The sequence below is a fragment of the Panthera uncia genome, chromosome E3, assembly GCF_023721935.1.
Source record: "Panthera uncia isolate 11264 chromosome E3, Puncia_PCG_1.0, whole genome shotgun sequence".
NCBI lineage: Eukaryota > Metazoa > Chordata > Mammalia > Carnivora > Felidae > Panthera > Panthera uncia.
In genome coordinates, this window is record NC_064815.1 from 4,028,437 (window position 1) to 4,041,356 (window position 12,920).

The 12,920-nt window shown below is 45.0% G+C and overlaps 1 protein-coding gene across 1 annotated transcript in view; it reads right to left on the reverse strand.

The window, feature by feature from the left end:
- Positions 1–3,108: 3,108 nt before the first annotated feature.
- LOC125928630 (uncharacterized) overlaps positions 3,109–12,920 on the reverse strand; it is a 145,845-nt gene continuing 136,033 nt past the window's right edge. Inside the window, exon 68 of the mRNA XM_049639363.1 lies at positions 3,109–4,060. Coding sequence (XP_049495320.1) covers positions 4,044–4,060 — 17 coding nt within the window. The 3' untranslated portion in view covers positions 3,109–4,043. The remainder of the gene's footprint in view (positions 4,061–12,920) is intronic.

Genomic DNA, 12,920 nt, shown 5'->3' on the forward strand with positions numbered 1-12,920 from the left:
TACACCGCCACCCATGTATGTTACACACACGCGTGCAGATTGCGTTACTGACGCCAGTGCCCCGCCCCCTCCCCCGTGCATGCTTGATGGTCATGGTCCTAAACTTCTGTCCCTTTTCGTCTTGCCGGTCTCCCTCGCCAGCATAAGTTACGGGGCCCCAGCCACAGGACCCAAGATGGATAGAGCCGAGAGATTTTTTTCCCCCCTCCCTTACGGAAGTTTCTTCCAAGAAAGGACTTGGCTGTGATTCTCCCTGAAGACGGAGAGCGGCTTCAAGTACCAAGGGGTCACGTGCCGCCACCGCCCTCCTCTTCCTTGCGCCACTCCCTCTCCACCTTCCCAGCCTCCCGCTAGGCTTCTGTCCCTATAAAGTGTCACTCGTGGCCACTACCCCCAACCCCTCTGCTTGGAGAAACGAAAAAATTCCTTCAACCCTCTTCATTCCTTCCTACCACTTTCCTACGATAGTAAGATACCTATTCCTAAAGCTTAGCATTTTTACCATTTTTAAGTGCATAAGTCAGTGGCATCAGGTACATTCACAATGTTGTACGGCCATCGCCACCATCTGTTTCCAGAACATTTTCATCTTTCCCGAGACCCGATACGCCTCAAACGTTACCTCTCCATTCTCCTCTAGCTTCCTTTTAATTTTGAAACGTCCCTAGGACGATCAGCATTAGACCAATTACAAAAGGCATTTTTGTTTTGTTTCTTAAAGGTTATTATTATTTTTTGGTAATCCCTACGCCCAGTGTGGGGCTCGAACTCACGACCCTGAGGTCAAGAGTTACACCCCCTTCTGACTGAACCAGCCAGGCGCCCCAAAAGGAATCTTTAAAAGAAAAAATAATCCCCTACAGTGTGATCACTCTTCCTATATGAACTGTTTCCATTTTCCTGTATCCTTGACCACTTCTTGTCCAAATGCAGTCATTCTTGGTGCAGATTCTTAGGCAGCCTCCTGCTGTACTTGGAAGCTAATCTTTTTTTTCATGTTAATATATTGCCTCACGTTGGACCTCTTGACAAATGAGTTCGAGATAGGGTATCAAAGTCACAGACCACAACTTTCAAAGACCATTGCCCTGTTAGTGGTGTATAAGTTTTCATCATTTTGAATAACAAAGTTATCTTGGAATCTTGGGAATCATTCTCATTTCCCTTCCCTCCCTGGTTTTGGATAAAGTCCCGGGCGTGGCGCTTATCAGGTCAAAGGAATGAGTGGTTTTAGTTACTGATTTTTTTTTAAGTTGATCTGTTCATTTTGAGAGAGAACGAGTAGGGGAGAGGTAGAGAGAGAGGGAGAGAGGATATTAAGCGGGCTCCGTGCTGTTAGCATGGAGCCCGACACAGGGCTCGATCCCACACTGTGAGATCATTACCTGAGCCAAAGTCAAGAGCCTGACGCTTAACTGACTGAGCCACCCGGGTGCCCCAGGAGTGAATGGTTTCAGAAGGATGTTAGAAACCTACTACTGAGGTACCAGTTGAAACTGCCAGTTACCACATTTGAGGGCTTTGTTTTTGTCCACAGCCTCACTAGTTCTGGACGTTATTCTTTAAATACGGACCCTGCAGCCTAATGAAGCTGTAATCATGGGACGCCTGGCTGGTTCAGTCGGTTGAGTGTCTGACTTTTGATTGCGGCCCAGGTCATGATCTGAAGGTTCAGGAGTTCAAGCCCCACGTTGGGATCTTCCCAGACAGCGAGAGCCTGCCTGGGATTCTCTCTCTCCCCTTTGCTCCCTTCCTCTGTTCTCTCCCAAAATAAATTTTAAGAAAATTTTTAAGAAGTTATAAGCGTTACTCTATTTTGCCTGCTCTGTCCTTGACCAAATCACTTCACCGAGACTGAGTTTTTTAAAGACTTATCTGGACTTGCTTTTTATGTGCTTGAGGCACAAATCTTTATCATTTTTAAAATTTTTTTTATTTTTTAGATGTTTTATTTTCTGAGAGACAGCATACGAGCAGGGGGAGGGGCAGAGAGAGGGAGGCACAGAATCCGAAGCAGACTCCAAGCTCTGAGCTGTCAGCACGGAACCCGACGTGGGGCTCAAACCCACGAATGCGAGATCATGACCTGAGCCGAAGTTGGATGCTCAACCGACTGAACCACCCAGGCGCCCTTATTTATTTGCATCTTTAATGGACTCATTCCCTGTCTCATCCATTTTTTTCTTTAAATTCTACGCCTGTGTGTGCACACCCAGCCTAACCCCCCAAATGGCAAAGTGTTGGTGTCGTTAAATCCGTCTTGAGAAAGGAGAACTGTGCTTCCCTCTTGAGGTCAAGGCTGGTGCCCAACCTACCACTCTTGTTTTCCTGGTAAGCGCTTTGCGGACAGAGCGTGGGAGGCAGGTTGGGAACCTTCTGCACTTTCCTGCCTGGACCGAAAATAACTCATCCTGTGAGCAGATGGAGAAACCAAGAGCTTGCATGGTGACAAATCATCCGTGCTGCAGACTCTGACCTGCCCCCCGCCCCCCACCTCCGCTCCCCATATTCTACCAGTTGGCTTTCCGCTGTGAACTGTCTCCTTCCTTCCTGCTTTCCTTCCTTCTCTTGGGCCGAGATCCCTGTGACAGGGCCTAGCATAGCGCCTCTGACGGTTGTGGATGTGTCTCTGATCGTGTGTGACACGGCTCATTGGGCATTTTAATGTGGACTAGGAAATGGAGAGTAAGCATCACGTATCTGGCTTGGGACAGAGCCAGTGTTCAATTGACTCTCTCAAAGTAGGCAATATGGCGCTCTTGCAAGCATAGGAGGTGATGACTGAAGCTGGGCAGCCTTGAGGGTCCAGCGGGCCCAGACCTGCACCAGCCTGGCCGTCTGCTGCTTGGATGACCTCATGTAAGTCCCCTGGGCTCTCTCAGCCTGCTTCTTCCCTTATGTGGGATTGTGCGTTCGTCACTGGGCTGTCGGAAGGTCTAAGAAAAGATGGAACATCTTTCAAAGAGCAGTGCCTGGACTCTGGGTCTTTTTGTTGTAACCCATGACAACACGCTCAACAAATCAGAAGCCCCTTCCCCTTTCCCTCCAGTGTGTGGGAATGTGCAGGACTGGCCCCATTCACGCGTTCTTCGAAAAACTCTCAAGCCCTCTAGTCTTTTTTCTTCTGGACTTTATTGAGCGCCTGCTGTGTGCTGGGGATACAGGTGGGGAGGCTGGGGCAAGGGAATCTGGCATCTGACCTGGTTGCCCCCCAGCTCGTGTCTGACGCTTTGCCCTTTGCTTTGGAATCTGGACCTCAGGCCTTTGGATAGAAGACTTGAAGGGGACTCCCAATGGTGGGTCGATTTCACAGCCACCCAAGTTCCCCCATCATTCCAGTGGACGATTAGCCCCATCCATCCAATGGATGTGTTCTGGGATGGTGCCAGATTTTTCACTCAAAAATTCAAGGGACAGATCAGCCTTCCCAAAGGTCAACAGCTTTGAAGGCTGTATCCTTGGGGCCTGGGTGCCCCTCGCACCTATCTGTGGAAACCAGTCCCCCAAAAAGGGAGGCCTTCTCAAGTGTCCCCTGAAACGTTCAGTTCTAGATTCAGGATCTACCCCAAAGAGGGACACTCTCCCCCCAGGCTTGCGATGAAGGGATTTGGGACCATCTGTATACGTCAAGGAGCCTCGTGCTTGTCCCAAAGTAGGAAGACCCCAGGGCAGCCCTGGGCTCACACGGTGGAGGCCTCCGACCAAGCAACAAAGCAAGAGAAAAAAGAACTTGGGCAACAATAGTGGCTGGAATGGACCCACCCCCACCCCCGGCCCCGCAGGGGTGGGACAGGGGCCCAGGCTGTCTCCTAGAAGGCCGTGCAGCTGTCAAGGAAGGTAGAGAACTGTCCAGACCAATTGTGAACTTTATTGTCCCCGGAAGGATTCTGAAATCATGGACGACGAGCCCCCCTTGGCTGTATCTGGACCCGGTGTGATCTCTGTGCTTCCTGGCATTTCGTTGTGATGGTTCTGTTCGGCCAAGAATCTTGGCCGAGCTGAGGGGGTGACGGGTGTGAAATCTTTGGCAGCCTAGTGTTGGCTTAGGCAAACTCTCCAACTGTAAAGAGAAGAGGAGGCTGTTCTGTGGGCCCAGAGGACAGGGGGCCCCTTCTGTTGCCTGGAATCATGCTGGAGCCCCTGTCACAGGCCCAGAGTGGCCCTCCTTAAAAGGACATCTCACCCCTTTGGAGAAGAGCACCAGGTGTGGTTAGGTGATCTCCTGCGCCTGTGTGACAGACAACCAAGACCTGGTCACCCCACCCCCCCCCAAAGTTCCCAGCCTAGAGGGGGAGGGCTGAACCCCAGTACCCTAGGCTTTGGGAGCACAGGGGATGCACCTAAAACCCAAAGGGGGAGCAAGGGGAAGTTCAAGGGGTGATGCCCGAGCTGACTCCCGGGTAGAGCGGTTTCTAGGTCACGAAAGCAGCAGGGGCCTTTGGATGGTTTCAGAATATTTGGTGACCTCGGGGTGACTTCCCTCTGCTTGCAGAGAAATCCAGCCTCACCCCTTGAATCTCCGGCTCCCACCGAAGAGCGGGTCTCTTCAACTTAGGAGTGACAGACACGCAGCGCCCTCTCGAGGCAAGTGGCCATTAGCAGGTGCGTTTTAAGTGTTTCTTGCGGATCTCTTGTACTTCATTTCTTTTTGTGGTCTGAGCAGGATGGGGTTGTGGATACAGCACGCAGTAGAGGCAGAAACAATGTATCTTTAGCGGGCTGCTGGCTTCAAAGGGCTTCTGATGTGTCCCCACCCACTGTGATGTTGAAAGGCTGGATGGCCGACACCTCAAAGTGTCCGCTTCAGGGAAGGTCCCGCCTATCCGCCGTTTGTTGAATTTTTTAAAAACACCAACATTAAAGAATTCTATTAAATGCCTTGTCGGTCCTCTATTGAGATTACATTTTTGGTTCTGTTCCAAATAGGATATACTTCGAATACTTTCTAGTTTCCTGCCAAAGCATGCAGTCTGTGTCACATAAACCCACGGCAGTTCATGTGGGTTCGTGTCTGCTGGCTTTTAGAAGTTTATCTCCTTAAGTGTGTTCTTTTTTGTCTTTTGTTGCTTCATTTATTTTGAGGGAGAGAGAAAGAGAGAGAGCGCGCGCACACTCAGACAAGTGTCGGAGGGGCAGAGACAGAGGGAGAGAGAGAATCCCAAGCAGGCTCCGTGCTGTCAGCACAGAGCCCGACGTGGGGCTCGATCTCACGAACCCAGAGATCACGACCTGAGCCGAAATTGAAGAGTTGGCTGCTTAACCAACTGAGCCACTCACACTCCGTGTGTGTGTGTATGTGTGTGTGTGTTTTGTTGTTGTTGTTGTTTTTATAACTGCGGTGCTTATAAGTACACTGTTTATTGTTGTGTCACTGTGTCTAGCAGGGAGTAGGTGCTTAGGAAATGTTCTTGAATTAGGAAATTCTTAATCACCACGTACAAGTACACAGTGAAGCCCTGTTAGGTACATTCACCTTGCTGTGTGGCCATCACCACCCTCCACTTCCAGGATTTTTTTTTCTTCCTGCGAAACTGAATCTCTGTCCCCATTAGACGGGGCCCACTCCGCCTCCCAGCAGCCCGTGGCAACCACGATTCGACTTTGTCCCTGTGCTTTGGACTATGTTAGGTGCTTCCTAGAAGTGGAATCGTACGGCCTTGGTCTCTCCGTGACTGCCTTCTCTCACTTAGCCTCATGTCTTCCAGGTTCAAGTGTAGGAGGTGGTAGAATTTCCTTCCTTAGTAAGGACAGGGTATCACCCTTTTCTCACCCGCTCATCTGTCCGTGGGCATCTGGGTTGTTTCTACCTTCCGGCTACTGTGAACGAAGCTGCTGCAAATAACGGACATACCGACAGCTGTAGGAGTCCCCACTTGGAATTCTTTGGGGTGTATACCCCAGGAGTATCATCATGTGGTGATGCTATGTTTCATTTTCTGAGGAACCACCATCATGTTTTCCCTAGTGGCTGTGTCACTTTGGCATTTCTCCCAACTGTGCACGAGGGTTCCAGTGTCTCTTCGCATCCTCGCTAACACTTATTTTCTGTTTGTTTGTTTGGTTTTTTTTAATAGTAGCCATCCAAATGGGTGTGAGGTGATAGGTCATTCTGCTTTTGACTCACATTTCCCTGAAGACGAGTAACATTGTGTATCTTCTCACATGCTTGTTGGTCGTCTGGGTGTCTTCTTTGGAGAAATGTCTGTTCAGGTCCCTTGACCATTTTTTAATGTTTTGTAATTTACTTTTAGTGATCTCTACACCCAGGTGGGGCTCAAACTCACAACCCCAAGATCAAGAGTGGCATGCCCTACCGACTGAGCCAAACAGGTGCCCCTCCTTTGATCCTTTTTAAATTTTTTAAAAATGTTTTTATTTATCTTAGAGACAGAGCATGAGCAGGGGAGGCGCAGAGAGAGAGGGAGACACAGAATCCAAAACAGGATCCAAGCTGTCAGCACAGAGCCCGATGCAGGGCTCCAGCCCACGAGCCCTGAAATCATGACCTGAGCTGAAGTCGGACACTTAACTCACTGAGCCACCCAGGCGCCCTGGACCATGTTTAAATCAAGTTGTTTTGTTGTTGGTGAGTTTGCAGGAGTTCTTTATATATTCGGGATAGTCACCCCTTATCAGGTAAAATTGGCAAATATTTCCTCCCATTCCATAGGTTGCCTTTATATTCTGCTGATGGTGTCCTTTTGTGCACAAAAGTTTGTAATTTTGATGAAGTCCGATTTGCCTGCTGTCTTTAATTGCATGTGCCTTTGGTGTCCTATTCAAGAAATCTGACGAATCTCATGTTGAGAAGCTTTCCCCCTGTTTTTTGAGGGTTTTCTGGTTTCAATTTTTATGTTTAGGCTTCTGATCCATTTTGAGCTAATGTCTGTATATGGTATAAGGTAAGGGTCCACCTTCATCCTTTGGGATGCAGACAGCCCTTTCTGCCATTTCCCCTCCCACAATTTGAGGTAAAGTCGGTACTTTGCTGAATAGTCTGGACCCTCTTGTAAAAAGGCCTTTGACCACCTATACAAGGGTTTACTTCTGGGCTCTTTATTCAATTACATTGCACTGTATATCTATCTTTGTGTTAACATCATACTGGATTTTTTTTTTGTTTTTTGTTTGGTTTGTTTTTGAGAGAAAGAGAATGAGCAGGGGAGGGGCACAGAGAGAGAGAGGGGGACAGAAGCAGGCTCCTGGCTGACAGCAGCAAACCCGATGTGGGGCTTGAACTCACAGACCATGAGACCATGACCTGAGCTGAAGTGGACGCTCAACCGATTAATACCACGCTGCTGTGATTACTGTAGATTTGTTTTCAAACCCGGAAGTGCAAGACCTCTAACTTGGCTCTTTGTCAAGATTGCTTTGGCTATTTGGGGGCCCTTGAGATTCCGTATGAACTTTAGGATGGACTTCTTTTCTGTAAAAAAAAAAAGGCATTGCGATTTTGACGGGGTTCCTTTAAATCTGTAGATCACTGAGTAGTATCTTAATGTTATTATACTTAATGTTATTAATTTAATATAATGTCATTATACTTAATGTTATTAAGTATTCCAATCCACTAACATGGGATATTTGGCCATTTATTTGTATCTTCTTCAATTTCTTTCAGTGATGTTTTATAGTTTTCAGTGTACAGGTCTTTCAACTCCTTGGTTGAGTTTATTCCTAAGCATTTGATTTGTTTTCATACTATTGTAAATGAAATTATTTTTTAAATTTCCTTTTCTTAATATCCTTTTGTTTAGTGTATAGAAACATAAGTGATTGTTTTGTATTGATTTTTTATTCTGCCACTTGGCCAAGTTTATTAGTTTTAATAGGGACTGTGTGTGTGTGTGTGTGTGTGTGTGTGTGCGCCATCTACAGAGTTTTATCCAGGTACATAGGATATATGTATAGACAGGTGTGTGTGTATATAATATATATATGGTCATTTTGTCTGAGGACAGAGATGGTTTCTTTCTTTCCAATTTGGATGTCTTTTATTTCTTTTTCTTGCCTAATTGCTCTGGCTAGCACTTCTATTACTATATTAAATAGAAGAGGCCAATATAGACATTGCTGTCTTATTCTTGCTTTCAGAAGAGAAGTTTTTAGTCTTTCACCATTGAATATGTTATCTATGGGGGCACTTGGGTGGCTCAGTTGGTGGGCTTCCTATTTTGGCTCAGGTTGTGATCTTGCAGTTTGTGGGTTTGAGCCCCACATTGGGACCTCTGATGTCGGTGCAGAGGCTGCTTTGGATCCTCTGTCTCCCTGTCTCTCCCCTGCTCACAGTCTCCCTCTCTCTCAAATAGAAACATTAAAAAAAATTATGAAATCTATGGGCTTTTCATGTATACCCTTTATTAGTTGAAGTAGTTTCCTTTTAGTCTGTTTTTGTTGTGAAAGGATATTAAATTTTTGTTCAAATGTTTTCTCTGCATCAGCTGAGATGATCATGTGGTTTCTGTCCTTCATTCTGTTACTGTGGTGTATTAAATTGAATAATTTTCCTATGTTGAACCTTTCTTGTATTTCAGGAATAAATCCCACTTGGTTGGGTGTATAGTCCTTTCAATACACTCTTGAATTCTGTTTGGTAGTATTTTTATTTATTTATTTATTTTGGAGGATTTTGCATTTATATTCATCAGGGATATTGGTCTGTCACTTTTTTTTTTAAATTTTTTAAATGTTTATTTATTTTGAGAGAGAGGGAGACTCCAAATCTGAGCTCCAGGCTCTGAGCTGTCATCAAGTAGTCCAACAAGGGGCTCAAATTCACAAACCGTGAGATCATGACCTGAGCAGAAGTTGGACACTTAACCCAGTTGAGCCACCCAGACGCCTGTGTAGTTTGTTTCTTGAAGTGTCTTTATCTGGCTTTGGTGTAGAAGTAATGCTGACCTCATAGAATGGATGTGGAGATGTTCCCCCTTCAATTTTTGGAGAGCTTGAGGAGGACTGTTTTTAATTCTTTAAATGTTGGGTAGAATTCACCAGTGAAGCCATCTGGTCCTGGGCCTTTTTTTTCCTTTGTGAGGAGGTTTTTGATTACTATTTCAATATTCTTGCTAGTTATAGGTCTGTTCAGACTTTTTTTAATTTCTCTTAATGCTTTTTTATTTTTGAGACAGAGACAGAACATGATCAGGGGAGGGGCAGAGAGAGAGGGAGACACGGAATCAGAAGCAGGCTCCAGGCTCTGAGCTGTCAGCACGGAGCCAGATGCTGGGCTCAAACTCACAAACCATGAGATCATGACCTGAGCTAAAGTTGGATGCTTGACCAACTGAGCCACTCAGGCTCCCGGTCTGTTCAGATTTCTATTCCTTCATGATTCAATCTTGGCAAACCATATACTTCTAGGAATTTATTCATCTTTGTTGTCCAGTTTGTCATATAATTGTTCATATTCCTAAAATCCCTTTGATTTTTGTAAAAATTGGTTGCAATGTTCTGTATTTCATTTCTGATTTTAGTTGAGTACTTTTTTTTTTTTTTTTTTTTTTTTTTTAGTTAGCCAATCTGGCTAAAGTGTTGTCAGTTTTGTTGATCTTTAAAAAACGTTTTGTTACATTAATTTTCTCTGTATTCTCGGTTTTGTTTATCTCTGTTCTAACATTTGTGATTTCCTACTGTTAGTTTTGGGTTCAGTTTATTTTATTTATTTATTTTTACTTCCTTAAGGTATAAAGTTAGTTGTTGATTTAGCTTTTTTTTTCATTTAAGCATTTACAGGAAAAGAATGTACATTTTCTTTTTGGCACTGCTTTCTCTAAATCTGATGGTTTTGGTGTGTTTTATTTTACTTTTCACTTGTCTCAAGAGATTTGCTAATTTGCGGCACCTGGGTGGCTCGGTCATTTAAGCATCTGACTTTGGCTCATGTTATGATCTCGCCATTCGTGGGTTTAAGCCTCACATCAAGCTCTGCACAGGCTCTCTCTCACTTTCTCTCTGCCTGTGTCCTGCTCTCTCTCAAAATAAATAAACTTAAAAAATAAAAATGTATTTGCTAATTTGCCTTGCGGTTTCTTTGACCCATTGTTTCATGGTGTGTTATTGAATTTTGCACAATTTTTGATTTTTCCTATTTTCCACCTATTTTTAGTTGTGTTTCTTAGGAATTTGTTTTCACTGTGATTGGTAAAAGATATGTTGTGTGGTTTCAGTTTTCAAAACTGTATTAAGACTGCATGTATTTTGTGGCTTAATTGACGGTCTATTCTGGAGAATGTTCTCTGTGTTCCATGTGTGTTCTAATGTTCTATATGTGATTTGAAAGTGGGTGGATGGGGGAGGGTTGAAGGACTCTTAAGAGTTGCTGTTTTCTCCCTTCACTTCTGTCCATGTTTGCTTCAGATTTTTAGAAGCTCTGATGTCTGGTGCATATATACTTGTAATTGTTAGATCCTCTTGGTGAATTATGTGTTGATAAAAGGATTAATGGCCTCTCCTATCCCTTGCAACAGCTCTTTTTTTTTTCCCCCTTAAATTCTACTTGTCTGATATCCGCATAGCCATCCCTGCTCTATTTTGGTCATTATTTATATAGACTATCTTTTTCTATTCTTTGGCTTTCAACCTATGGGTGTCCTTAAATCTAGAGTGACTGTCTGGCAGATGGCATAAAGTCAATTACTGGATTTTTCAGCTTCAGAATTTGGTTCCTTATTACAATTGGTCTTTGTCGACATTCTCCTTTTGCTTAGATGTTGTTTTCGTAATTCCGTTTAGTCGTCCGCTCCTCTTTTCCTCAGCTGACAGCAGATCCAGGACTGTTGTTTTCAAGTCTGAGGCCAGTTTTTCTTGAGAGTTGGTTTCTGGAGGTTGACTGTATTCCTGTGAATGGGCCCTGCCTCCCCGTTTCTTTGTGTGTCTGGTCATCTTTTGTTGAAACTGGGCATTTGAAAAGGCGTCCACCTCTCCCAGTCTTTGCAGACTGTCCCTGGGCCGGGGAAGACCTTCGCGAACCAGCCGGATAGAAAGGCTCAGGGTTCTCTCAAACATTTTTAGGGGGGGCTTTATCTTCTCTGGGCCTGTGGGTATTTTAAGTTCCCATCCCCAATATACACAGCTGCCTTTAAAGGTCTAAATTTCCCCAGCAGCCTCCCCCTGCTTCTTCTCAGGGGTCTAGACATTGAATTCCTCTGCCATAATCTGGCCCCTGGCCACCCGCCGGTCTGTGGACTCTCACATACGCAGCTGTGACTGCTCTCAGCAACCTCCAACCCCACACCCAGACTCTGCCATTACGGTCATCGGCACTCTGAGCCAGAAGAGACCGAAGCCTGTGCCTCTGGCAGCCCCCAGGCAAGTCAGAACGTTGTCAGCAAGTTCCACACTTTCTCTTCCATCCTGAGGGATGAATTGGTTGGCTTTACTTGAAACCTTACTGTGACAGGCAAGCAAAAACACCATGGGATTCCCTACGGTTCTGAGTTGAGCTTTTTCTTGCTCAGGCACTCCTTTGGTTGCTGCTGCTTCTAGAGTTCCCACAAAGCTACTTGGGGCCATTTTATTATACGTTTGGTGTTCTCCTGGGGGACTGAAGGTCTTGACTTCCTGGCCTGCCGTCTTGCCAGTGTGCCGTCTGTTTTCCTCCGCATTCTTTTTTAATTTTATTTTTTATTTTTCAAAATTTACATCCAAATTAGCGTATAGTGAAACAATGATTTCAGGAGTAGTTTCCTTAGTGCCCCTTACCCATTTAGCCCAGCCCCCCTCCCACAACCCCTCCATATTGTTCTCCATATTTAAGAGTCTTGTGTTTTGTCCCTGTCCCTGTTTTTATATTATTGTTTCCCTTCCCTTATGTTGATCTGTTTCGTCCCTTAAAATCCTCATATGAGTGAAGTCATATGGTATTTGTCTTTCTCTAATTTCCCTTAGCATAATACCCTCCAGTTCCATCCACATAGTTGCAAGTGGCAAGATCTTGTTCTTTTTGATTGCCGAATAATACTCTGTTGTACATATATACCACATTTGCTTTATCCATCCATCCATCGGTGGACATTTGGGGTCTCTCCATCCTTTGGCTATTGTGGATAGTGCTGCTATAAACATGGGGGTGCACGTGTCCCTTTGAAAGAGCACACCTGTATCCCATGGATAAATGCCTAGTAGTGCAATTGCTGGGTGGTAGGGTAGTTCTATTTTTAGCGTTTTGAGGACCCTCCATACTGTTTTCTGGAGTGGCTGCACCAGCTTGTATTCTTACCAGCAGCGCAAAAGAGATCCTCTTTCTCTGTATCCTCACCAACATCTCTTGTTGCCTGAGTTGTTGATGTGAGCCCTTCTGACAGGTGTGAGGTGGTATCTCATTGTGGTTTTGATTTGCATTTCCCTGAGGATGAGTGATGTTAAAGAATTTTTCATGTGTTGGTTGGCCATCTGGATGTCTTCCTTGGAGAAGTGTCTATTCATGTCTTTTGCTCATTTCTTCACTGGATTATTTGTTTTTTGGGCATTGACTTTGATAAGTTCTTTATAGATATTGCATACTAATCCCTTTATCTGATATGTCATTTGCACATATCTTCTCCCATTCCGTCGGTTGCCTTTTAGTTTTGCTGACTGTTTCCTTAGCTGTGCAGACGTTTTTATTTTGATGAGGTCCCAGTAGTTCATTTTTGATTTTGTTTCCCTTGCCTCCGGAGATGTGTTGAGTAAGAAGTTGCTGCTGCCAACATCAAAGAGGTTTTTGCCTGCTTTCTCCTCGAGGATTTTGATGCCTTCCTGTCTTACATGGAGGTCTTTCATCCATTTTGAGTTGATTTTTTTTTTAATTTCTTTTAACGTTTATTTATTTTTGAGACAGAGAGAGAGCATGAATGGGGGAGGGTCAGAGAGAGAGGGAGACACAGAATCTGAAACAGCCTCCAGGCTCTGAGCCATCAGCACAGAGCCCGACGCGG